Source organism: Nestor notabilis, unplaced genomic scaffold (genome assembly GCF_000696875.1).
Source record: "Nestor notabilis isolate BGI_N333 unplaced genomic scaffold, ASM69687v1 scaffold10826, whole genome shotgun sequence".
Lineage (NCBI taxonomy): Eukaryota > Metazoa > Chordata > Aves > Psittaciformes > Psittacidae > Nestor > Nestor notabilis.
Genome location: NW_009931546.1, coordinates 18,144 through 45,154, shown reverse-complemented (window position 1 = coordinate 45,154; position 27,011 = coordinate 18,144). Strand labels below are relative to the sequence as shown.

Below are 27,011 nucleotides of genomic sequence, written 5' to 3'. Positions count from 1 at the left end.
TACTATTTATATTTATATTTACATGGAGCATTAAGCAGTCTCAGATATTGCAGCAGTAAAAGCGTAAAATAATCAGATACCACTTAATGAAAGGATTTCAAAGAATAACATTATTTCTAATCCAGGATGTTGCTGTCTTCTTCACTTCCACAAATCCAAATATCTACATGCTATCAAATAATCCTAAAAGCATAGAAATACAGGTACCCAAGGCTTGTTGAACTTCAAAAGCAAACACTTCTTTCATACCGCCAAAAGTCCCAGTTTGTAGGCATTTTACAAGCACAAACACTTGCAATATAGGAAAAAAAGGCTGTTTAAAGATTTAATGGCAACTTCAGCAAATGTATTGATTCCAGTAACAGTTTGTGAGAGAAAGTAATTTAGGTGACAAAAGTTGAGGTCCAGTTACAGGGTGTTATTCTCATAGCAGTAACTATTAAATTCCATATAGGTTTTCATGTTGAAGATATTCTTATTTGGTACAAGGCATTTGGAGGGGAAAAGGCATCTTATGTAACATTGTAGTCACTGAGCTGAAACTAAGAAAAATTCATTAAATGTGTTTGTTGATTCTTGCCTATAAATCTAGATTACACTGAAAGCTACCAGTTGTTCATTGCTGGCCCTGCACTGCCTGTAGGACCATTTGATCAAAGGTCAAAGGAGGTGATCCTGCCCCTCTGCTCTCATGAGACCTCACTTGGAGTATTGTGTACAGTTCTGGTGTACTCAGCATAAAAAGGACATGGAGCTGTTGAAGCAAGTCCAGAGGAGGGCCACGAGGATGATAAGAGGACTGGAGCACCTCCCGTATAAAGACGGGCTGAGAAAGTTGGTGCTGTTCAGCCTGGAAAAGAGAAGGCTGAGTGGAGACCTCATAGCAGCCTTCCAATGTCTGAAGGGGGCCTACAAGGATGCTGGGGAGGGACTCTTGGTTAGGGACTCTAGTGGTAGGACAAGGGGTAATGGCTTTAAACTTAAACAGGGGAACTTTAGGTTAGATATAAGGAAGAAGTTCTTCACAGTGAGGGTGGTGAGGCACTGGAATGGATTGCCCAAGGAAGCTGTGAATGCTCCAATCCCGGAGGTGTTCAAGGCCAGACTGGACAGAGCCTTGGGGGTCAAAGTTTAGTGTGTGGTGTCCCTGCTCATGGCATGGGGGTTGGAACTAGATGATCTTAAGGTCCTTTCCAATCCTAACTATTCTATGATTCTATGATTCTATGATCATCAAGTGATACAGAGCATAAACTACAATTGCAGTCTGGGACAAGAACTTCATTTCACACCTGCAATCCATATGACATTTACAAGCACATGAAGCAACACACATTGTTTGGGATTGATAACAGCTACCCACCAGTAACTGAAAGCAAAATTTCACGTCTTTTAAAGAGTTAGTCAAGGATGGTTCTTATTTTTACCCCCAGTGGCAAATTTTAATAACAAATACTTCTGGGTTTAGTTTAGTAAAAAGTCGTACTCTGCTGTTGCATTTATTACCATGAGTTTGGGAAACACTGGTTATCTTCTAGATGTGTAGATTCCATTGACATGTTTGGACTTAAATAAATAAGACACATGTATGCACTTAAAATCCCTGTGGAATTGTGCTTCCTAGCATTTGGAGTTACAAAAGCTTCCACAAAATTTGGTGGGCACAAAAGGAAAGCTAGCAAAGTTGATAGGAAAATTAGGCTTTGCAGGGGAAGCTTCTCTTGCAAAAAGGTGGAAGAAGTACAAAAATGGTGGAAAATTGAATCTACGGGTTGTAAAAGTACATTTTGTTATGGAGTTTCATATAACAGTGCTGAAGCATACCTCTTATTACAATTTTCCACAAAATCAGTAAAAAAATAAAATGAGATACAAATTCTTATTTTTCCAAGGTCTCATAAACATTTGAAAGAAAATCAACCCAAACAAAAGAAGCCTACCTTCTTTCCATTAAGCATCTTACTTTTTTTCCTAGCAAATCTCACATTTGCACACTGAGATTGCTGTGTGTCCAGTGAAAGAGAACATATTTCCAGACCACGGATATTCTCTGAAATGAGTTAGGAATAGATTTCAAATATATAATTTGAACATCTTTAAGAAAAGCAAAAATAAATTAAAACATACCATATTGTAAGTTTTCCTTCTAAGTGCAAACACATATATTTTATCTTTGTTAAAAAAGGGACATTGTATATAACACACAAATGGGGGTAGCAGCAAGGATTTAATACAGATTGCTATAAATTAAAACTTTAATTATGCAAAATCTTATGCAAATTAAAAAAACCCCAAACTATTAACTCTGAGTGAAGCACACCAGGAAATATCTAAATAGTAACAGACTAAGCACACGAATGATGGGATGTTCATAAAAATAGACTCTGCCCCAAAAGTCTGAGTGCTTTCATTCCATTTTAGAGCAGAACTGTAACTTCAAACACATAACCTGTTTCTCCTTCTGTTGGGGCAGTCACTTATGTGTGGGTTAGCAGGGCAGACAGAATTAATGTGTGTGTGTGAATGCACGCATGTCAGAGCATGAAAGAAAAGGGCAGCAGTATGCTTGGGGCACTGGTAGAGGATAAGTGAGTGTATTATGCTGGAAGTCAAAATTCGGTTGTCTTTAATTCATTATCTCAGTTCTCATTCCCTTGAGAAGGGCCATGGCTTTATCCTGGTTTGTAATAAAATGGTTTCACAAAACATATCTTTCTGATATAATTACATGAAAACAGCTTGGACACAAATATTGCAATACGGAACAAAATTTGGCTGAACAGCTATAAACAAAAACTAAACAGAAATGATTCAGTAGCAGGTCTGCTTCCTACCATCCAGACTCAGTGTTCCTTTAACGTTTAAAAGAAGAGAGCATGGGCTTCCTTGGACACATTTCATCACTGTTGAGATCTTCATGCTTTTCAGCACCATAGAAGGTAAAGATGCAGGAGCATCATGGCAGAAGCTGTTAAAAATGCCACCTGCAAATGCAAAGAAAGAGAAATCTCATTGTGCACAGGACATCTGGGGCAGACAAAGCACCAAAGGTTAAGATCCAGCTCTACTGAAATCAGTAGGAAAGTCACCACTAACTTCAGCAAAGCCAGTACTTTACCTAACACTTTCACATGAACATAGCTAGTTGGCTTCATGAGCAATGCAGGGGGAATTGGAAAGAATTACATTACAGATGAGGTTTTATAATACATTTCATGTCTCAAGGGAGGCGTTAACCCACAAAAGGAAGGAATCACATTTTTTACAAGTAAAGCTAGAAGAGCACACCTATGCTAATAGTGGTTTTAAATAATCATGTCTGCTAGATCGTAGCTAGGCTAATAGCTCATTTAAACTTTTTTCAAAACCATTACCTGTATATCATTAGCACTCTCATAGATATTATTTTAATTTTAGGTTTGGTTAATGCTGTTAAAATATCCCTTTCACACAAGAGGGCACCATTGTATTCCTAGTCATGGAAAAATCCCTCACACCTCAAGAATTCCTTCTGCTTTAGGCCAGAACAGCAATAGTAGAATAAATATTATCCACGCTTTCTTCAAGGTGTAAACAATAGGCACAGAACACAGATACTATGTGTCATTTTATTTTCCTAGAAGGATTTCAACTAGTATGGGGAAGAGCATAGCATGAAACACCAGTATCACAACACTATGCTTACCATAAAATACAGGATAACACTCTTAAATAATCATGAAAGGGTGCATCCCTCAATGCCTACCCAAGAATTGTTGTCAAGCAGAGATGCCCATTGACTCACACAGAAAACACTTCCACATCTCTCACAAAGGAAAGGTAGGGTGTGGAGGAGGAGGAAGGGCAAAGCTTATGCTTACTTCCCCCTCTAAACCCTCCAGCGAAGGCAAGTCCTCTAAATTTAAAGACTGAAAGTCAAGGATCAGATACTGATTCATGAAGGATGTGAAGATAGGCTGACACAAATGTGGTACCTTGGGTTGCATATGTGCCCTCACACTTGGTATCAGGAGAAATAAGTCCTTCATGATACATCATAAAAAACAAACACTTTGCACCTGAATCTCCAGTCTATTATCCTGGTTTTGAGCCATTAGGCATCTTTTGGAGGCAACAGGATATGCTGATATGAACCAAGCAAAAAAGAATGGAAAAACAATGACACTCTACCTCAGCTGACAGTAGAGTCAATTCTTGATTATCCAAGGTAATGTTGGCAACAAGAGAAGACAATTAGTGCAAACCAAAGAAAAAGCACAGATCATTCAAAATACATAAATTAGGCTTTAAGAGCAGAGGAGTACATTGACTTTGGAAGAATCTGTAAACATGTTTCCACAGAGATGAGAAAGCCTTAAGTACAGTGCACAGCAGCCAGATGTGAACACTGTTCAAGAATGGGTGGTGTAATCATCGAATCATAGAATAGTTAGGGTTGGAAAGGACCTTAATCCTGAAGGTATCTCAGGATGAAGACTTACCATACAACACCCAATCAATCCACCCACAGTTAACTGGGAGACTATTATATTGCAGAACCACCTGTTAATTTTTACTAATAATGTGGAAAATGATGATTAGCTCTGTCTCTTTACTCAAAAAGATCCTTTCTTGACTGCACTGTATGACATGCAGTTGTGAATACCAAACGGTATCCAGAAGCAACTCTTTCTGCTCAATTCTTTGGTTGTTGGTGTAAATTTCTTGATCCAGACCTATAATATTACCAATTCTTACGTCTGCGTGGAAACGATTTAAGGGAAGAGCAATGTGTATGTATATACATCGTCACAGCTGATTGTTCTTTACAAAGTATTCTGTTTGAGTGAATCTAACTATATTACTTAACCCTACTAATTTTTAGGAGACACTATCACGACTTAATTGAATTTGGTCCTTAGTTATTACTGCTTGAGGTAAGGTATTAACAGATGTCTCAGGCTATCTCAGAAGCATTCTAAGTCATGACTAGGTACGTTACTGACACTGGATCAGTATCAGACAGATGCCAAAACACTGTGAGGACTACTGTCTGACCATAAGCAGGGACACTGTCCTTGTTCACAGTTCCTACCTTCAAACTGAGAACAAATAATCAATATACTGGATAAAATGAAATGACTCTTCCACTTCGGATTTTTTCCATTAACTTTATGATACATTTTGAGAGTTGCAAAAGATGCCACAAAACTCATCAGTAATAACTTAAATGAATCATACCATGCATTAGGATATTAGTTTTGGATCACAATAAACATATGATACAAGGAAGAGCTGTCAGAAAATAATTTTAATTCTATAAATCATCACAGTATGACACTCATTTCTGACTAATTCTTCAGTAAACTCTTACCTTATCATCTTTTAATCCCCCCCTTAGATAGTTTCCTCTGGAACATACACCTCTTTCCTTTTCTCACGAGTAGTTTGATCTACATCCCAGAAGACATAAAGATATATCTTGCTACACAAACCATCTGCTAGATAAATCTTGCCTAAACTTTATCTTTATGAATTATAACTGTAATTAGCCCTACATGAGAGAGGGATTGTTGCTGTAATAGAAGATTCCTTAATTATGGACACATATAAGCCCAGTCATAAAGAAGCCAAGGCTTATTTTTCAGCATGTAGACACTTTCCTTGTACTTTCACCATCAGCTCAACCACAGCAGATTATTTTCTTATCTGATTATGCAGCAATTAACCCAGAACTGTCACGACAGCAAAACACACCTTATGTATACTTGGATAACAGAAACCAGAGCTGAGCAATGAATACGCAACAGAAATTACTAGATGGATAATTTGGAGCCTCAGGCAAGAATATTAAATTGGAGAACAGCAAAAAAAAAATTGCAGAGAAAACACATTAACAAGTCCAGGCCAACACCCAATAGAAAATCCTGACTACTTTTTGTTCTATATTTCTCACCTACAAGAATTGTAAGAATCTGAACTACTTAAGATGCTGGAAGTGCTAAAACTCTGAGCATATTTAAAGGACACTAAAATTGCTTCATTGGAGCATCATTCCATGACTATCAACTATAGCAGCATTTCTAACCTATCTGCGTGTGATTTACTACAGTATGTGATGCATCTCTGCATTAGGATGATTCAACAAAACTCATAAACAAACCAGATATCCTCTTCTAAGATAACCACATGGTGCACTTCAGTTAATAAATACCAAAATTCACTACTTAAAAGTACTTACACCAATTATGAAATTGACTACATTTCAGACTGACAGCCTCTCTTTCACAATAGATTTCAATGCACAGTAAATTAGAAGGGTTTCACAGATGTACATTCAGAAATATTTCAGACTTTCAAAGATATTGGACAGCATGGTGACATTGCTGCCAAAATGCATTTTCTGAGAATGTAAGGAGTTTTAAAAATCATCGATATATTGATATCAATGTCTGGATGTATTGCAGTGAATTTCAAATACTACAGTAGCCTTTAAGGACTACTAATAGTGTAGAGGAACAGGAGGGAGAAGGCAGAGTTAAAGTTATGTTGCCAAATACTACTGAGCTGATAGCTGTGAATTCAAGGAAATAGTCATCTTTTTGTTGCAGCTAAAAGCAATGACTACAGAATAGGTGCTCTATTATGCAGTTAACGTCTTTTAAGGTAATTTTATCTCAGAAAATAATAAAAAGAATTACTATGGAAAAGGAAATATGGAAATGAGTATACATCCACTGTTGCACAAGTGAATTAGGATGAAGACTAGAAAAATGTCTTTTCATCACTCCTATAAGGCTGAGTCATCCTACATGTTACTTGTATTACAGATAGCTGATAAGTCATCTTCAGGCAGCACTGAAAACCTACAACCAGGTCTGCTTCATGTACATCTTCTTGAAAGATAAGGATCTTTAGTTTACAAACTCTTCAGTGCTCAAAGTCTATATCCAGCTGAGAGCTAAACATCTAGTTTACACTTATGTGCAACATCTGTATGACCCTGCACCTGTGTGACCCTGAGCAGGGGTTTTGGACCAGGTGACTTCCAGAGGTCCCTTCCAACCCCAGCCTGTCTGTGCCTGTGATCTAAGCACCTCTGGCAGTCAACAGAGAGAACCCCTTTCACCTCCCTTCCAGCACATAAAGTACCTTGTCCTAAGATGGGTGAATCACCAGCTCGTGGTACCTGTAATGAGTCTCCACTATCTAGATCTGCATTTATGTAACACCCAGCACAGATTTTAACTCATAACCAACAGTATTGCAGGTGTCCCTCACTTTGAGACCAGGGTTGAAGGGTTTGGTTTTCTCAGCCTGTGCTGCCCAAGGGCATGAAGGCATGCTTCAGCGAGGCAGAGCAAAGGTCACTGCCCCTGTTTCTTCTTCAGCCTTCCATGTAGTCTGTGTAACTAGGAGCTCAGCTGCCTAAACCTGAAGAGATTCATTCACAGTCCTAGAACCAGCCACCAGTGGTTCACTCTGCTCGCCAGCAGAAGACTACAGACTTTTTCAGGTGGGACTTTTAACTACACCCTTCCACAGCCATGTCCTTTCTCCCCACTTCAAACATGTCCCATAAATGCCATGCTTTCAGAGTAAGACTGCCGGCAGCTGATATTCAACTCACACCTCATGCCATAGCATCAGCATTTCACACGCTCACAGCTCTGTATCAGAGCTTCTCCCTGTCTGTGGACTCTGCCACATGGATCAAGGAATGGCACCATGGAGACAAGCAGGGCTCAGAGCTGGGCCTCCAGCTAGGACTGTCCTCTCAGAGGGGACAGCCTACAGGGCACCTGCCTCATACTTCCCTGTGAAGTGACTGTGTACACTGGAGGAGTGATTCATGGAGGCTTCAGAGTTCAGGTAATTCAAGAGCCTGTATTATTATCGTAGGTAATAACAATAAGTAGAAGCTATAAAAACACGTGAAATGACTAAGCAAATTCTCCCAGTGACCATCTATGGTAAGGAAAATTATAAAGCAACAATGCACAGTCATTATTAACTTACTATGTATCAGAGCCTACCAATTTTCAGTGTTTCGTAGAAGGAAACTGATGGTAAACACTCTGTCATGACAGTGATTTGATGTCACCAGGAAAGTGGATTTATTAGCTGCAATAAATTATCTTTATCGTTCAAAAACAAATGTAGTAAAAATGTGAATTAGGTATACTCACTGGAAGGTTTGCTTTTACAATGAATCCCCTGCAAACAGAAACAAAAATATTATAAAAGCTGAGGTGACAATAAGAATAAATATTGCTTAATAATTGTACACAAATATAAACATACCTTAAAAAAGTAAACATATTCAGAGTCCACAACAGAAATAATTCTTGAGACTAAAAAAAGATTTTCAAATGCAGTGAAAATGCACATCACTACATTATGTGACAGCCTGATACAGGGACACAAGATCAGCATTATCCTTATTTTCATGTCTTTCTACTGAGGTGTAATTGTTCTAAGAAGCTTAACAGTTCCACCAAATACAGACATCGTTTCATCAGGTACTGCCATTCACACTGACCAATAGCTTATTTGTTGCTTTGTCAAACTTTACAATGGACTGCTTCATACCAGGGCAAAGAAACCAAGCGACCTTTTAATGCAAGATATCTAGAACACTACTGAATATTATATGATTTTTTAGAAGACCACACTAGGCCAGTGGAAAGAAGTATTACAGTAACTGCAAATGAGGTTTAGAAATAAGACTTTCCTTTTTATTTCTGAGAACTATCCGGCTTGGAATCCTGAAAATGAAATCAGTCAAGCACAGCACTTAAGGTGTTCAAGTGGGAAAGTGTTTTTGTAAGAGTCAAAGTGAACATGACAGTGAGATTTTAGAAAGTTTCCAACTACCTTTCAGACAGAGCACATTCATTTTCCCAGTAAAAATAAACTTAACCGCACATTAAAATTCTGTAAAGTATAAAAATAACAAATCTTATTTTGACTACTATGCATGGTATTCTAAAGAAAGGGTATTACTTAGCCAGCAAATACTGTTTTCTGCTGTTCTGGCATTCAGGTTTCTGACATAGCACTTATACCAGCATTCCTTTGTACAGCGCAAAGCTTTCTGCTTCCCTCTAAAATCAGTGTCTTATTCTCAGAGGCATTTCTGTCACACACACAAAAGAAGCAGGCACCACCTTGTCTCCTCTGCTCTCAAAGGAACTGGCAGCTCTCAGCCTTTTTAAAACATAATAAGACAACAATCTGTGAGGTTTAGAGCTAGCAAAATTGTCTCAGTGGACATTTGGAAGTTCTCAAGTTGTAGACAAGCAGACTTCAACCCAGGTAAGTGTTAGTACATCATAAAATAACTATTGCTTGATCATCCATGAGGCATTCTCATCCAATTCTGTCCTCCTCACAAACACAGCTGTAGAGCAAAATCAGATTATTGTTCAGGTGAGAAATGACAGCATGTTAGCTACGCCGTGGCAGCTGCCTAGAGTACCCGAGAAGTGGTTTTTGTCCTTCAACACTGCTTTTAAGTACTTATCTAGACAAGCTTGTTTTTAAAGAAGGCCTTCAGAAAACCAGTCATCAGGATCTAAACCATATCAGTTCTCATTCCTTTTGGAATGAGTCATTTCGGCACTTTTATTTTTAATAATAACTTCTGGAGATAAGTTGTCATCTTTTACAACTGGTAGTTTGTCACTGTAGCTCATAAAAGTGCAGATGCATTAAAGGCGGTATTTTAAACCACCCATTATGAAAAGACAGAGATGGTCATATATTTTCACAGATTGAAGATTATAAAAATTACTTGTGACATTGTTAAAGGTATTACTCTGGCTGCTGATACACAATATCACATCAACACTCAAAAAATATGGCCTGCTGCGAAAAGTCAAGGGCTAATGGTTTTAAACTAAAAGAGGGGAGATTTAGACATAAGGAAGACATTTTTTACAATGATGGTTGTGAAGCACTGGCATGGGTTACCAGAGAGGTGATAGATGTCCCATCCCTGGAAACATTCAAGGTCAGGTTGGAGGAGGCTCTGAGTAACATGATCTAGTTGAAGATTTCACTGCTCATTGCAGGGAGGTTGGAGTAAGACACCTTTAAAAGTCCCTTCCAACCCAAAGTACTCTATGATTCTATAAAGGAAATTAAACTTCTTTACGTAACTGTTCTAAAACTGGGGTACTTTCATTTCAGTGGTTTCAGAAATATCTCTAATCCCCCTGAAGGACTGAATAATGTACGTGATGCAAGTTCATTACTGCTGTAATATGTTCATAGAAATATTTGATAACACATGAATCATTTCTTCCCCCCCCCCCCCCAAAAAAAAAACTTCATTGGTAGTTTGCTGACTCTCCTAATGCACAATGATCAATAAAAAGAAGACCACAGCTTCCTGGATAATTCAGTGCAACACTAAACCAATAAAAGAGGAACATGCCAGCTCATATAAAACTACTGGAATTTTAACTGCTGTTTCAAAGCCCTAATTTTGAATTAATTCTAATAGAATCCTGCTGCAGGAGTATGCAGAAGGTCAATTTGAATTCAGCCTTGTAACTTGAGGTTCTCCATGGCCTTAGGGTGTGGAATAGACAAATATACAAAATGACTGCAAAAAACCAACTGAGTGAGCTAGGCAGCTAACTTTCTTGCTGAGAAAACCTAACTGCTGGATCAACTCATTGCTGAGCCACTGCCTACTGGAAGAAATTAATCTCTCAAGATGTTGATAATTTAGCAAATTACTTCTGTATTTTTAAATTCCCACTTTGCAGCTAGACTACTGAAAGCATTTTGGTTAGGTGGCTTGAGAGAGTTCCCAACTGCCAGTCAAAATTTCTTAGAACATCATCTTTAAATTAATATCTCTAACCATTCTGTCTGGTTACAATCATGTGGCAAAAATACATTAGAGAAAAATAAAGACATAATTGAAATAAACAACAAAAATCTCACAAAACTCAGAGGATTCAGCCTTTTACTTAAAGGCCAGTGCTTTGATGCCCCTGTTATGACACCTGAAGAATGGAAATCTCATGCAAATAAATTGTCTTCAGTTACAAACAGAGAAAAAAAGAAAACCACCCATTTCCATGGGGCTGTAGGATGATGCAGAAACCCACCTGTACTTCTAGTCTATCCTAACTAACTACTGGTTTTCACTATTGCTCAGATGACTCCTACCATCTGAGCACTTCCCAGTACCATCTTTCATTTATTGTCTCATCTTCTCCATGGGAAAAAAGAAACATATCCATCAGTGATTTCTGTTCTGGTAGGGAGATGTTTTGTCATTCTTGAGCACTTGGTTTTGTTCTAGGTGAGGAGTTCTTGGGGAAGTTTACATAAATAATCAAACATTTGTACAAACACTTGCCAGTTACAGTGAGCATTTGATCACAGCTCAATTCCTCTTTTTTTAACAAGTGTTTCTTTTTATTGTACAATACCAAGGGGGAGGGGCAAGGGTGGTAATTTCTTTTATAATCATTTTGCAAAGCAGCCAAAGAAGACCATTTCTCTCAAAGAAGATCTCAAACAAATTAACCAAGTTCCTCTCCCACTTTCTATATCTTTTGTTTTCAGGAATTTTCAGTGATGAATGCAATAGAAAACCATAAAATGCTAAAATCAGAATGGAAATTTTCTTCCTCTTTCACAAATGCCGTGGGTGTCTTTTATGCAAAAAATAAGATCCTGATCATTATAGTACATTTTACTCCTATACAGAGAGCATCTTCGATTCCTATCTGCTTTGGCAAAGAGCCTAAGCAAAATATGCTTACACAATGCACAAACAGTTAGGGATTTTCCTATTTCTCTAGGGTTTTCCCCATTTGTGGTATTGCTCAACTGTAGCTAGAGGTTATCTGAACAGACACCACCAACGTGCAAGCATTCTGAATAGAAGGTGTGGTGCCAACTTTTTAGCTAGCACAGCAATTTCTCAGTCTAAGCCAATTGTAATATCAAATTCTTTTGTTTAAAGACTGTAGAGAAGAAAGTGAGATCAGCAGAGGAAGACTTGGATTTGGGGGCACAGAAAGTATTTTCATAAATTAAAATTGCCAAGGACAAGAAACAAAGATTAGACCTGTTGCCCATTTTCCTCTCATATCTCCAGGCACTGAATCAAGTGCAGAATTGTGGAAATTCTTCCCTGAATGTTCTGTCACGTAGGAAAGAATCTGAGGCAAATTCAGTTTCACACACTACCTGTTAGGACCGTTGTACCTCATTCATAGAAGAGTTGGTGGCAGCTCTTGCAAAACTCCACAAGGAATAGTAATATTCCTGAAAATGCCTTAAAATTTATTCTTTAGTTTGGACCAGGTTGTCAGACACTTAACATTCATCCATTAAGGTTGTCCTGGGTTCAGCTACAGCAGCCATTTTTATTTCTCCTTCTTAGTAGCTGGTGCAGGGATCTGGTTTTGACTTTCAGCCTGGGAACAATGCTGATAACACCGATGGTTTTAGTTGTTGCTCAGTAATGTTTACTCTGACCAAGGACTTTCTCAGTCTCATGCTCTGCCAGGGAGGAGGGGAAGCCAGGAGGAAGCAGAGACAGGACACCTGACCCAAACTGGCCAAAGGGCTATTCCATACCACAGCACGTCATGCCCAGTATAGAAACTGGGGGGAGTTACCCGGAAGGCCCAGATCGCTGCTCGGGTCGGGCTGGGTATCGGTCGGTGGGTGGTGAGCGGTTGTGTCCTCTCCCCTCGTTATTCCTCTTATCATTATCATTGGTAGCAGCAGTGGTTTGTATTATACCTTAGTTACTGGAGAGCTGTTATCTCAACCCGTGGGACTTACATTCCTCTGATTCTCCTCCCCATCCCTCTGAGAACGGGGGGAGGAAGAAGTGGGGGAGTGAGCGAGCGGCTGCGTGGTTCCGAGTTACTGGCTGGGTTTAAACTACGACAAAGGTGTATACATTAAAGTCAGTGTATGTAGAGTTGTCCCGAGTAGCTACTACTGCTACTGCTGAATCCAGGAGAAGAGTTTTTCCTCCTTTGAGATATCCTCAGTGGCAAAACTATTACCTACATTTCTACTTTGGTTTTGACTGACAGAGAGGGAAGAGAAGAAGGACCACACCATATTCTGATGTCTCCCTCTATTCCAGCAATTTCTGGTTTTGGTCACCATTAACAGTAAACATGGGACTGCACGTATTCTTGCAACACAGGGAAAGTGTAGCCTTGCAGTAACTGATGCTCAAATTGTAGCCAAAAGGCTGATAAGGATGATGAATTTAATCATGTTCTTTTTTATTTTCAGTCCAGAGGGGATGTTCTGCACAGATCCATCTTATTCAGCACACAATTAGAACAGATGTCCCAGATGACTGGGTAAAATCCCCTGATAACATCAGCCAATCCCTTTCAAAAAGTGGTGAAGCTTCATTTTAAAATTAGTCAGCCTTTTGTGTGCACTGCTCCAATAGCCAATGCTATTCCAGAATCCCTGTTCTCTGCCAGCACCAAATCTTAATTTCTAATGTCAACGTAATAATGGTTAGCTTGTATTGACTTCTGATTGTGCCCATTATCTTTTCATTTAAATAGATGCTTTCCACCCTGGAATTTACTTTCCATTAATCTACAAACAGTAATACACCTTTTCTCAGCTTTTTTTTCTGAGACAATAAAAGCCAAGCACTTTATTCCTCTCTAATAAAACAGGCTTTCCTTCTTACCATCACCTTTCTCAGCAGCTTTTTCTACTTTAATGCATTTGTCCAAATGGAGTGACCAGAACCACACACAGTTCCAAAGACAGTTTCCCACTAGGGTTTATTTGATGTGTTGTAAAGTAGTAATCTTTGTCTCAGTTGGAAGCACCAAAACCATGTCATATCTGTAGTTATCCTCCAATACAGGGAGGGAGCTACTTACCCCTTTCTATGTCAGCAATCCAGCAGCAGCCTTCTCTTCTCCACCTGCTCAACCCATTTGTTTCATGGAGGGAAAAGCCTAAAGATACTGGGCCATAAGAGTTTCTCATGGTTTCTCATGGCCTTTAGTGAAAAACCTGACAATGCTACTGTGATCTCAGTCACTTCCGTAAAGAAAAATGCCTTTGAGCGGTGGACAGCCACAGTCAAAGTTATGTGGCTCTATACAACATAAAGAACTTTGGATGGAAACAGAGGATTCAGAGCAGTATGATAAGCTCCTCAGACTACAAACAAATGACTGTAGTTTCTTTCACAGAGACATTCAGCCCCAAAAACTGTATCTAGGGAGAACCTGAAGATGGAAACAGAGTATGTTTTAGCTATTTCCAGAGTTATTTGCACAGGCAAAGGAGATAATAGCATTGCACTTTACATGTCCTTGATGCTGGTGGGGACTGGGACCTCACAAGACTTTTCTCATTTTTCCAACCCTAACTATTCTATGATTCTATGATTCTATGATTCTATTCTTATAAATGTTACCACTGTATTTATCTTTCCAAATGTAAGGAAACAGAATTCTTTACAGTAAGAAAAATCACATGGATCTCATAATGATTCCTGTCCCACTAAAAAAAATAATCTTAACTATATTATGGTCAAGTATTCATACAAAAAGACATGTTACTGGAAATGGGTGAAAAGGAAAAATAATAGGCCTACAGGACACACTTGGCAATTGAATAAAACTCTGGTTATATTTACTGAGAAACAGAGGATGCATAGCGATGAATACACACAATATGATAATTTAGAACTGTTAAAAATTCACAGTGCTGCTAATACAGTGTCCCCAAATGACCTTTTCTCAAAAGGAGCATCTGTATTTGTTTTGGTGTCATGTGTCATTACTTCCATTGCCAAGGTAAAACTATCTTACTCTTGATCCTTCTTAAGTTTTGGCAAACCACAAGGTTGTTCTTCAACTTTTACTGACAACGTGGTGATCAGATACATGCAAACAGTGTGCAATGGGATCAGCTAAGCAATCATAGAAGGAAACATTTGGACTGTTATTCATGCAGAAAAGGAATAGGCACCTGAACTTACAGCAAAGCTTTATTTTGGACTACTTTGAACTACTGCTTCTACAAGAATGCCTGGATGTTGCTGGATTTTTTAACAGAATGCTAAAAATAAAACATGAGTCATGCCTATGCATTATCCAGCTCCAGGTCTCTCTCTCTGTGTTCCAAGCTGAACAAAAACCATCCCATGACTTTAGTGCAGTGTTGAACCTGAGAGGTTAAGTACTACTGAGAAGCAGGATATTATGCTCAGGCTCAGTACAGTGCCAACAGGGTCACACACTTTTTGGATGAGAGCTGGCTTGTGTCCAGCAGAGCAAGGTAACATCTGCCTGTGCTAATGCCATGCTTGATGAGTTCTCAACTCAACAGTGAACTGACATCAGGGAAGAGATTATTTGGGTTATTGAAGATTATCGGACAATCTTCAGTAAGGCTTCACAATGATCTAAAGCACAGCAGTTTACCAATTTTTGTCTCCTGCACCATTTGCCATTTCACATACACATGCAAATGTATGCACACTGTCCTCCAAAACCTGCTGTTTGTCACAAGGCCAGCACTTCCATTACAGTCTAGCAGTACTTCAGTAATGCAGGAGCACATGACTGACACAAGACCCTCAGGTCCCTTAGATTTTTGTCCTTCTGTTTACCTGCTATTATGCAAGTATAACAGAGATTTCTGTCTTCGAGTCAGTATGTACTTCCTCCTGCACTATACCGATGCAGAGAAATGCTGTTCCCATATTTTTACTGGACTGTCACATACTTCAGCTGGACTGCATGCAGCATATGATATCTCCTGACCTTTACTGTGGCTTCATGGTTGTACCTCTTTTACAGAGTAGAACAAGTGAAAGAGTTGGCAGAGCAGTAATTAGATCTCTGAGAACTCTTTGCAGTGACATGCATTTATTCTATAAGTGAATGTCCAGCCAAAATAATATTTCTTTGAGGTCTCACAACTGGCAAGAATGCCCTCCTCGTATTTTGAAGTGAATTGTATGTAAAAATAACATGATACAAAAAGGACATACATAGAAACCACTTGCTTTTAAATTTATAGGACTAAAGGGAGCCATGACAGTCTGAAATAAAAGCTGCCTGTTCTATCATATGCTTCAGCTACATGACTAGAAGCAAAATCTGCTCGAAGCAACATTTTAGGGGAAAAAAATATAGAAATGCCAATCATTTTGATGTTATGTTTCCTAAAATACTAATACGAGTTGTTAACAAATCAGAATTTCATATAATAGACAAAGTAAAATTAAAATGTACTTTGAATGCCACATCCTCAGCTGGTATAAATCAGCACTATCCCATGCATAGAGTGTCAAAAATTTCAGACTACTCAGCTACTTGAAAGGAACACTAATCTACCAAATCAGCGCTTCTAGTCTAACAATGAGACAGGGGCATTCTAACACAGCACTAATAGTTAGTTCAGTGAATGACTGGAGGTCTCACACAGAGGATGATAAAATGGAATCAAAGACATTTAGGGTGGAAGGGGTCTCTGGAGGTCACCAAGTCCAGCCTCCTGCTAGAAGCAGTACTGTCACCAACAGCAGATCAAGTCAGCCATTTCTTTGGCCATTTCTTGAAAAACTGAAGGACATTGACTCCACAAGCTCTCCAGACAACTACAGCTACCCTATGCCTTTGAGCTTAGAACGGTATAATGGTCTCTGTAGCACTGAAAATGCTACAAGAATAACACAGCCTGAGGACTGGAGGGAAGAATGATTAAGGGTCTGGAGCATCTCTATATGAGGAAAGGCTGAGGGAGCTGGGTCTGCTCAGCCTGGATAAAAGAAGGCTTAGGGGGGATCTGATCAATAGATGTAAGTATCTGAAAGGAGAGTGTCGATAAGATGGGGCCAGACTCTTCTCAGTGGTCCCATGCGATAGGATGAGAGGCAACGGGCATGAAGTAAAACACATGAAGTTCCACCTGAACATAAGGAAGAACTTCTTCACTGTGAGGGTGACTGAGCATTGGAATAGGTTGCCCAGAGAGGTTGTGGGGTCTCCTTCCTTGGAGATACTTAAGAGCCATCTGAACACAATCCTGAGCAATGTGCTCCAGGTGATCCTGCTTGAGCAGGGAGGTTGGACTAGATGACCCCTGATGGTACCTTCCAACCTCAACCATGCTGTGATACTATGAAGTTAGACAAATCTAAAAGAGGATTTAGGTGCCTGAAACATGATTTAAGCAAACTGCAGTAATCTCAGCCAAACACCATGATGCATAATCTTTAATTGCCACCTAACACTTAGAGATACCTAAGCTTATTAGGCACCTCCCTTTCTGATCTGAAAGCTTCATGGATACATGACCAGAATGAAGCTGGAATGACATCTAGCTCATGCCAAGGTTCTTTGGGGTAGCACACACTCACTTGTGAGACACCCACATGGCCCAGAGTAGCAGGTGACTGGAGGAGATCTAACAGTAACAGAGGTCAAACTAACAAATCTTAAGCTTAGGTTCTTTCAAGCTGGAAATATTAGAAGAGGAAAGTAGAATATGGGCATGTTCCAACTTTTATACTTTAGCCTTCAAGTCCTTATCTCAAGAGACAGCCACGTTCAACATCCTTCTTCACCTGAAGCAGTTCTACCCCTAAATTTTCTGTTTGCTTCACTGCCCAATAGATGAGAAGGTTTCCCAGGCCTCCTGTCCAAGCAGTGATATTGCATACAGAGGAAATGAAAAAAGATGGTCTGAGAGAAGGACAGGCAAGATGTAATTTTTAAAGCTGAGTGATCTCATTGTTCAAATGGGAGATCTGTTTCCTACTTCAAAGGCCACTTACATTTTATTTTCAGCAGTCTTCAAAAAAACACTCAAAAAGCAGAAACTGAAACTTTGGAAGAGTGACTCTCAGCAGCTACTCTGAAGAAAGAACATCAAACTCTGGTTCCTAACCCAGGTGCCTGGCCTGAAGAGATTGGAGATCAGACTAAAATGGTGCTTAACTTTTTCCCTTGACTAACCTGAAGCAGCACCACGGTGAGCATGCAGGTTTCTTATACTGCCCTGACAGGTCACTAATGCTTTTTCATGATCTCCATTTAATCTGTATTTAATAACCTGGATCAATAGTAGAGGAGCAGGGTCATAGAATGGTTGAATGTTGCAGAGATACTGTCCTGAAATGCTGGGGGCAGAAGAGCTTAAAAACAAAAATTCACTTGCTAATCCCAACCCTGCCAGAATGGATCACAAATGCTAAAATTTAGAACAACAAAGCATACTTGGCAATAATTTATTACAACAATTTCAACTCTTTGGAGGTCACATGTCAGGGCTGACACCCTTCAAAGCCATGGACATAAATGCAGGAGCACATGTCTGGTTTTTGTAGCTCCTGTACATATCATGTTTCTCCCTCTTCTCCTTAAACAGAAAAATTTCAAACATAAATAAACTTGGAACTACCCCTGATTATAGCTCTTCCTGATGGGAAATCTTCTAAATGTTGTCTTTGGTTTTACTCTAGCCTTAGCTTGTTATGTGGTTGTGTAAGGCTGTAAAACTGTATAAATGATCCCTCAGGCCATGCTAGAAGCAGTGGTAAAGTAGTTTCTGATGGCAACCCTGAGAGGCCACTGCATTCCTTCCTGATGTCACAGTATCAGTTAAAGAACTGTTTCCATTAAAGACAATGATTAAGACACCTGACTATCTCTAACTGTGCTTGCTTGAGTTACAGAAACACTCTAGCCACATTTAAAATGAGGAAAATCTTAGTACACAAAGGTGAAAACACTTTTTTATTGTTTTTTGCAGCTGTATACTTGAAAATTTTTCAGAGGATTGTTTTGCAACTATTCATATTTGTATTATTGTGGCATCTGAAAGTCTTAATCCTACATCAGAAATCTTACACCAGAATCCCTGCCTCCATGCTTTTCCTCTCCTATCAAGAGCCACAAAAGCCAAAACATCTTTCCCTGAAAGAGCTAGCAGTGTGTGTACATGAAAGATTAAAACACATTAAAAAAATGCCATGTACAAAAGCCCTACTGTAAATATCTATACTGCGCATCCCAGTTGAAATGTTTGCAGTTGGAGATAAGGATGTAGAAGCTAGTTATGAATAAATTTGGAAATGCTAAGGAAGAATAAAGAATATAAAATACAAAATAAAAAATAATTACTCAGAAAGTCATTACACAGTCTATTTCTTTTTTTACTGTGAACTTATAATTTTGTTGGGGGCTGAGAACCAAATCATGGAATAATCATATGTTTGGCTTTATCTTGTGTACCTTCCATGTACTGTAGTTGCTAAAGTTAGCACAGTCCAACTAAAGAAGGCAGAGGTCCAAAAGAAGGAATTCCAGGAGGCAGGATTCTACCACTGTTACAACAGCAGCACTGTTTTACCTGACTCTCCTGATCACACTGTTGTCCCTAAAGGCAGCAATAATTCCTGGGCATGGCCTCAGTTTAATAAACTCATCAGTGTTCAGGACCTTCATATATTGCTTCACCCTATGTCTCATTTTTAATGATAGCTCTTACTCACTGAGAACCACCTATGCCACACATTTGGCTAAAAAGTATGTGTTTTTTCCCCCTAAGTGGAAAAGAAAATAATCATAGAATCATTTAGGTTGGAAAAGACCTTTAAGATCATCAAGTCCAACCGTTACTCCAGGACTGACAAGTTCACCTCTAAACCATGTCACTAATGGCTTCGTCTACATTGAATGGTAACACAGATGTGACCATGCTGTAAAAATTATTCTATTATATCTAAATATATTGAAAATGAGGGGAAATACAGCCAGTGGAGAGAGGGGAGCTATTGCTCCTTTAGCACCTGCTCCAAATTCTAATAATCCCTTTAAGGTCCTAGAAGCATCCTGGAAAAAACCGGTAAGAGCTAAAAAAGCCCTGCTTACCCATTTTCTAGTCCTCTCACACTTAAAAATGGCACATTATAGACTAACTAACACACTACTGACCAAAACTAAGCATGAAGCATGATACTATAATGAGAAAATAATGTTGGGGTTTTTTTTAAAGGAGAAAAATGGTAATGAAAGATATCGACATTTGTAATGTAATGAAGAAGACTGTCATTGCAGTCATGGAAGAAAGAACAGCAAATCAGAGAGATGAGGAAGTGGGAAAAAGATCAAGGAAGTTTGCATACGTAGGGATGAAAGGGAAAAACAAAACTAGAGACAGTGAAATGTGTTAACTGCAATAAATTCTATTTCCTCAAAGTTTTTCCAAGAAAAGACAATGAATGCACATCTAGTACTGTACAATGTTGTTTATATGATTCATACTTTTTGAAAATATGCAGACAAGTAGAGGCAACTCCAAGGCAACCAGTTTTCCAGAAATGATTGAAATTTACCACACATATTCAAAGCAACTAAGTTGAAATATTTTCTTGCAACAGCCACAGATAATCTGCAAAGTAAAACTGAAACTCTCTTTGTTTTTTGCATAGATACTTCCTGAACGACATTGTACGTCCCGTACAGTTTTCATGGAGAGTTCAGTACTTTGTGTGCTGAAAGGGCAGGACATGCAATGCAGCAAGAGAGGTCCTTGGCTCTATTGACTGTTCCAAAGGAATAAGCTAAATATGACTTGACAGATCATCTTTACATCCCACAAAAGAGAAAATTATGAATGAAAGCAGAGATATAAGGGTTAGAAAAAACTCAAGATGGCATCTACTTTACATTTCTGCCTTAGAAAGAATAACCTTTATCTGAGATGCAACTGAGAGAGATTTTCTTAGCATGTGTGGAGATTTCTATAAGTACCACAGGGAATCCATTGCAGTGCTCACCATCATTAGCTACTGTGACTTTCCAGCTTATTCATGACCTCAAAAAATTCTAGCCCAATGAATTCCTGCAGTTGTAAAAGCGAGGTCAGGGCTGTGATGTGTCCATATCATAGAGCTGGTCTGGCACTTGGTCAGCAACACGCTGCTGTTTGGGATATATTCTCTGTTTGTATTTTTAAGATGGCAAATAATTGCTTGGTTTCCAAAAAAAAAGCTAATAAATGTCAACAAAACGAAAATGTTACACAAAGAAAAATATTTTCCTGAGAGTATGAAAACTAATATGAAAACATCTGTGCCAGAGTTGATACATAAAAACTAGGCATCTCTTGTGGGGATGATAGTAACAAAACACACAGAACTTCAAATATGGGTTCCTGATCTGAACAGCCTGGTAACCACAGCACTCAGGAATTCAGAGCTCTTAGAAACCAAATTATTCACAGTCAGAGGTAGGGGAAAACTCCTTTCTGAGGTCCAAATTACCTACCTATCTGGAAGTGAGGCCCAGCTTCTCAGTGCTGAGCCAAAAAGCCACGAGAGTATCCAAAGCTATGCCTAGAAATAAGTCTTTAAACGCTCTTTTTGCTCCTTCTCATTTTTTACCACCCCTGGTTCTCTCCCATGCACAGGCATTCTGGCAAGAGGGGAAGAGCAGGACAGTATAAACAAACATGACAAAGTAACAGGTACAGCATTGCCAGCTTTCGCAAATGTACAAATAAAGCTAATCCTAGACTTTACTGCATGAATTCCAGCTAGGTCACACCACATGGTCTCATTATAGTTATTACTGCTCCTAAAAAAGGTTTGTCTGTCTAGATTTGATCAAATTATAAATAGCTTTCCAACTGTAAAGCATTCAGATGGCAATATTCTGCAGCTGTGGAAAGCACCTACACCCAAATCTCCCTATTCACCACTGTATGCTGGGTCCAAATGGAGCTGAAGGACATCTTCCCTCAGGGCTGAGAGAGATCTGTGATCTAAAATTCAGAGCCAATAATGAAAGCCACCTGCTCTAATGTCCTGCTGATTTTGTTTATAAATCCTTTTGGGGGTTTTAATATCTACCTCCTGCTATGGGTACTGATTGCACATACTTATGTGATGTTTGATGGTGTGAAGCTTCCAGCACTGCTTCCAGCACTGTTTCAGTTTCAAGATACCTTGTCAGGTCCAGTCCAACATCTGTTAATTTTGTGACCCCAACTTTCATGACTTTCTGTAGTGCCTCTGCTCTTGCTGCTCCAGTGGATTGCCTCTTTCCAGACCTTCTAATTTTTTTTCCAGAGTTCTCAAGGAAGGAAAAAGTGAGAAAGAAAATAAACAACAGCTACTGTCGTATTTTTTGCAAGTTCTAACTTGCAGAGCTTTCTCTATCTCCACCCGTTCTGAAAGTGTTGGTAGATGCTCTAATAATGAGGAACACTGGGGTGTTTTGTAAGTCCCTGCTTGTACCTGTCGCTGTTTTCTTCTCAGAGGGTGAGGAAATGGGATGGCATAGGACATAGCAGAGAACGTGGAAGTCTTAGATCATTGTCAAGCTATTTTTGACCCTAAGAGCAAATGTAAAACACAGTTCAAGAGATAAGTTACCTTAACTTGCTAAAGTGCAGCTCTCCTAACTATAAGCAGAGAAGGCAAGCAGGCTTATCTAAACACATGGGTTAATATCACTCTAATACAGTGACTCAACACGAGTGTTTTGACTAATGAGTACTTAACAGTTAATCATAGTATTCAAAGCACTTAATTAAAACACATAATTAAGACTCATCACACAGGAAGGTCAGCACTATTTTGTACTTGTGAAAACTGGAGAAAGGAAATTACTTGTATAGGGCCACACAAGTGAATCAGTGATAGGCAGCAGTGCAAACCCAGGCTTTCTATCTAGGGCATGTTCTTGTCGATTGTACTCAGCAAATATTAGCAGAGGGTATGTTTTATATTTTTATGCATCTCCTCCGGTCATCAGGTGTATCAATGCATGCACAAAAAAGTCTGTGGTGAATCATCTTCCTACGTCAGGACTTCACACTGTGTCTCTCTCACTCACTCTGAGGAAGCCAGGTCTCTGATCAGTCTCTTTAGATATTTCCTATGTCTAAAACTAGATTTTCAAACAGATTTTAGGGAACAACTGAATTATGTCACCTAGATTATCATGTCCATTTTTTAGTGGTTTGGGATAACTGTCAAAATATGAATTGCTTACCTTAATAATGCCAAAGAATTCCAATCGATGTCAGCTGAGTTAGTGGCCTATGGGCTGGTTTTGCACTGTTTTTGCAGTGTGTAGTATTCAGCAACAATAGACTGATCTCTGGCATAAATATCCAGTAAAGAAACACCACATACATCAACTGTGAATATCATGAACAGGGAGCAGCTATATCAAGAATTTGCTGCCAATAACCTTTACAATTGCAGGAAAATCCCAGATTCTGTTTTGGGTTTCCTTCTTTATCCACGGACTTTGGAAATATTACTATATTTAATGGCAAACAGCACAAATACTATTTCATAGTCTTCTGGAGAGCTTTTCAAATGTAGTGCTCTTGATCTTTACCAGCTGTTGAGTCAAATTTGGTGTAAGCCTGTTTCTTTGTGTGCAGCCTGCAAACAATGTGGATTGTAAAATGAGTAGGGCACAAACTCAATTTCAATTGCAGCCTGGGATTCCCCTATGCTTTTACAGGGAAACTTGGTTGATAACTGTGTTTGCTATTGGGTGAGGCATGGAGACCAAGCCCATTGTATTTAACCTTTGAATACCAGAATACCACACAAGTTCTAAAGCCAAGCCATTAAAATAAGGAAGGAGAAATAAATCATAGTGCATAATAAAAGCTTGCTTGTTCCTCTGCCATAACTCAACCCACAATTGTATATTTTCATGCTGTTTAAATTTTCATTTACTTGCATAAACATCCAATGTTCTTTTGTTTTTTCTTTCCTGTGCTGAACAGAAGTACAGCTTGTGGCATAGGAATGAAATGTGGATGTTGCCTTGTATAGGCAATGCAAGGATGTCTTGATGAATACATATGGTAAATGAAGAATGATTCATATAGTTATAATAAGATCCAAAATCTAAAGAGTTCAGTGAAGGGTTTTTAAGTCACATACCTCAAAACAGTTGTGTCACTATCTCCCTCTTCAGTACAACTAATGCTTTACTCTTACCAGAGTGAATACTCAAAGTGAATAATCAGAGTGGAGTATCCAAGGAGGTCAAAGCTGCTCAGAAATGTTCAGGAGACATAGCCACCTTAAAATCTAGTCTGCTGGTCACACTCAAGGGTTTTAGTTATTAAAGCTGCTCAAAACCTTCTGACAACACCCACAGTTTGAAAAATGTAGCAAAATGCAAATCAATTGCTTTTCATTCCCCTATTGCTTGATGAACAACCACACAACCTCAGGGCTGACTCTGCAGAAGAGAAATCCACTACACAAACTTATGAGAAAACTTCATAAATAAAAAACCAATTTTCTATAATACTCACTTGTAGCAATAGCAGCTGCAGAAAACGTCTGGTAGCTTTAAAATTGCGATATCGCACTATCACATTAAGCAATTTGCTAGAAAACATGGCATTGAAGGCAACACTCATATTGCACATAGACAAGGACAATTTTTAAACCCTGGTTAGTGCCCCTCTAAAGACCATTGAGTTCAAATTATGGAGGATGTTAAACCTATGCCTTTTAAAGTAACACACATAGGAATGGGATGGAGGGCATAAATTGTGGTCAGTGTAATTGAAGTTATTTCCAAAAGAAAAGGAATGAGTTTTCTCTAACAAGCTAGTAGTGAGACTCTAAATTTCATGTAGCTAAAATGCTTTGCAGTAGATTGAAATACTACACTGGCAGTAATTTGTCCTGTTGAGATCATTATTGTTTCCAGTGAGAAAACATTTTAGTCTTAAAAAGTCATTAACACATTCAAGATTCCATAGAATACAACTAACAAAAACATTACATAGGGAACATGAACTGAATCCTGTCTTTAACGTCACAGATGATTAATTGATTGCATTATACTGGAAACAATGTATTTCCCCTGTAAATTAAAAAAAAAAAAACAAACAAAAAGACCAAAAAAAAAAAAAATACCAAAAAAAAAAAAAAAAAACCAAAACAAAAAAACAACCAACCACCTTTCTTATTTATCCAACATTCACTGGATAAGTTGTAGGACAAACTCTTGAAGGCAAAGAAAGGGATCCAGTCTACCGAATCTCGTGTTTGTGTCTATATCTTAGGCATCCAGTGAATCAGCCTTCTTGACATACATGCCTAAGATATGACAGAGAAAGGTACCCTTTAAGGTCCCCAGACATCAATCCTATCCACCAGAGAGAATCTCACCATCAAAGGCTGGTATTGTTTTTTACAAGCTGAGTCTAATAGTCACACATTCTTTGGAGGGATAAATTAGAATGGTTGATCATTTCTATTTTAAACTCATTGCAGCAGACCAAGGACCATAAATTATTTAAAATACACGTGTGTTTGCACTCATAAATGTTAAGTACATAAAAATTCTTGAAAAGTCCTCAGCCACATCTAGAGATTAATGTCTTATGACTATATGTTATTATTCTGAAAACATTATCTAAGTGGATAGACACTACAGAATTTAAATGTGGGAATATTAAACAACTTCAGTGGAGGGGGGGTGTCCCTCAATCTGGTATTTTATAAGCATCTTTATGCCTGCTATTTTCTAGGATAAACATATGAAATACAGAATAAATTGCTGCAACATGTACTAACTTAGTATCTGGGTAGTACCACTTCGGTATGCCTCATTGCCTGTCCTAAACACTGGTATATACAAGAAGTCGTTCAGACGGCCAATGTCTTTCATGCCAACAATTCTACTTCTCTGTAGAAAGTACTTAGCTGTCATTCTCTACTGCAACTGAAAGTCAGATATCCTATTATTTTATCCTTTTTTATTATTATTTATATATCTTTCAGATTATTCTTACAGTTTCAGAATGCCAACAGAAGTAGGATATCTCCACACTGCCCCTTTGTGGGGATATTTGGAAACATACGAATTTCAAACATACTAGAGATGGTATGGTTTAGACTCCACTTTATGAACATACATAAGTCATTAAATTTAACACTGCAGTTCCATTCGTTCCACAAAATTAAAACCAGTTTTTACTCTTTCTCAATCTTAATTCATTTTTTTTCACAGGAAAGTCAGTATTCTATATTCCTAACATAATTAGCAATTTCTGAACCCTCCCATCTCTCCCTCCCTCAACTCTTTGGCAGCACTGCTGTTGCAAACACTGATTCTCCAAAGAAATTAATATGAACTTAGTTATTTTTTTCAAATACAAAGTACAGATTTAAAAACTACTAACAACAGCAGTTGGAAATAGTGTAAGACACATTTTCTTACTCCCTTCCTAACAGTCATCTTTGCCACTTTGGACATTTAAAACAGAATCACAGGAATATAAAGTGAATGTTCAGGAAAGCTGAATTATTTTTCCATTTTTGCTTTCTTGCTTTTCTTACAATTATTTTGGCAACATACAACTACTAAATTAATAGATAGAAAGTAGGAATAAGTAAGAGATTACCTGAGAACATGAAAGTCCACATTCTTCAATCCTGGGAATAATCTGACAATCAGAATTCCAAAAAAGAAGTGTTAGAAGAATCTGAACATGAATACTTATCATCCTAAATTGGAAATAAAAATAAAAATAAAAAAGCAAAACCTCAGAAGAAACCTTCTACTCTGACAATTCTTCCTCTCATGCTAAAACTTTAATATGAATTTTAGTCCCTCCCACAGCACTTCTGAGCTCCTCCCTCTAACACATTTCAAAGACAGAAAATTGCTACTTGTGGGAAACACAAAACATGTTCAACTCATGTTCCATAGTGAAACATGGGAAACATGAATTTCTGACAATCACAGCCAAAGCCTTTTCCTTCTGGATTTCATCATGTCAGCTTTACACCAGTTTTAGCAAATTTCTGTAAAGTCTTGTGTAAATAGGAATTTTGTTTCTAGAGTGATGTACCAGGCAGGTTTACTGGAATCCAAATGTATTCTTACATCTACTTGTTTTCCTGGTTTTCTAATGCATTAAATAAAAAGAAAAACAGTTTTACCAAAGCAGCTCAACTTCACCAGCTGTAAAAGCAGGGTACA

The 27,011-nt window shown here is 38.5% G+C and overlaps 1 protein-coding gene across 1 annotated transcript in view; it reads right to left on the bottom strand.

Moving 5' to 3' along the window:
* LOC104406861 (putative interleukin-17 receptor E-like) overlaps positions 1 to 26,532 on the bottom strand; it is a 44,567-nt gene extending 18,035 nt beyond the window's left edge. Inside the window, exons 1-4 of the mRNA XM_010015968.1 lie at positions 26,431 to 26,532; positions 8,169 to 8,196; positions 2,835 to 2,984; positions 1,941 to 2,050 (exon numbers count right to left, since the gene is read on the bottom strand). Coding sequence (XP_010014270.1) covers positions 1,941 to 2,050; positions 2,835 to 2,984; positions 8,169 to 8,196; positions 26,431 to 26,532 — 390 coding nt within the window. The remainder of the gene's footprint in view (positions 1 to 1,940; positions 2,051 to 2,834; positions 2,985 to 8,168; positions 8,197 to 26,430) is intronic.
* Positions 26,533 to 27,011: the final 479 nt, after the last annotated feature.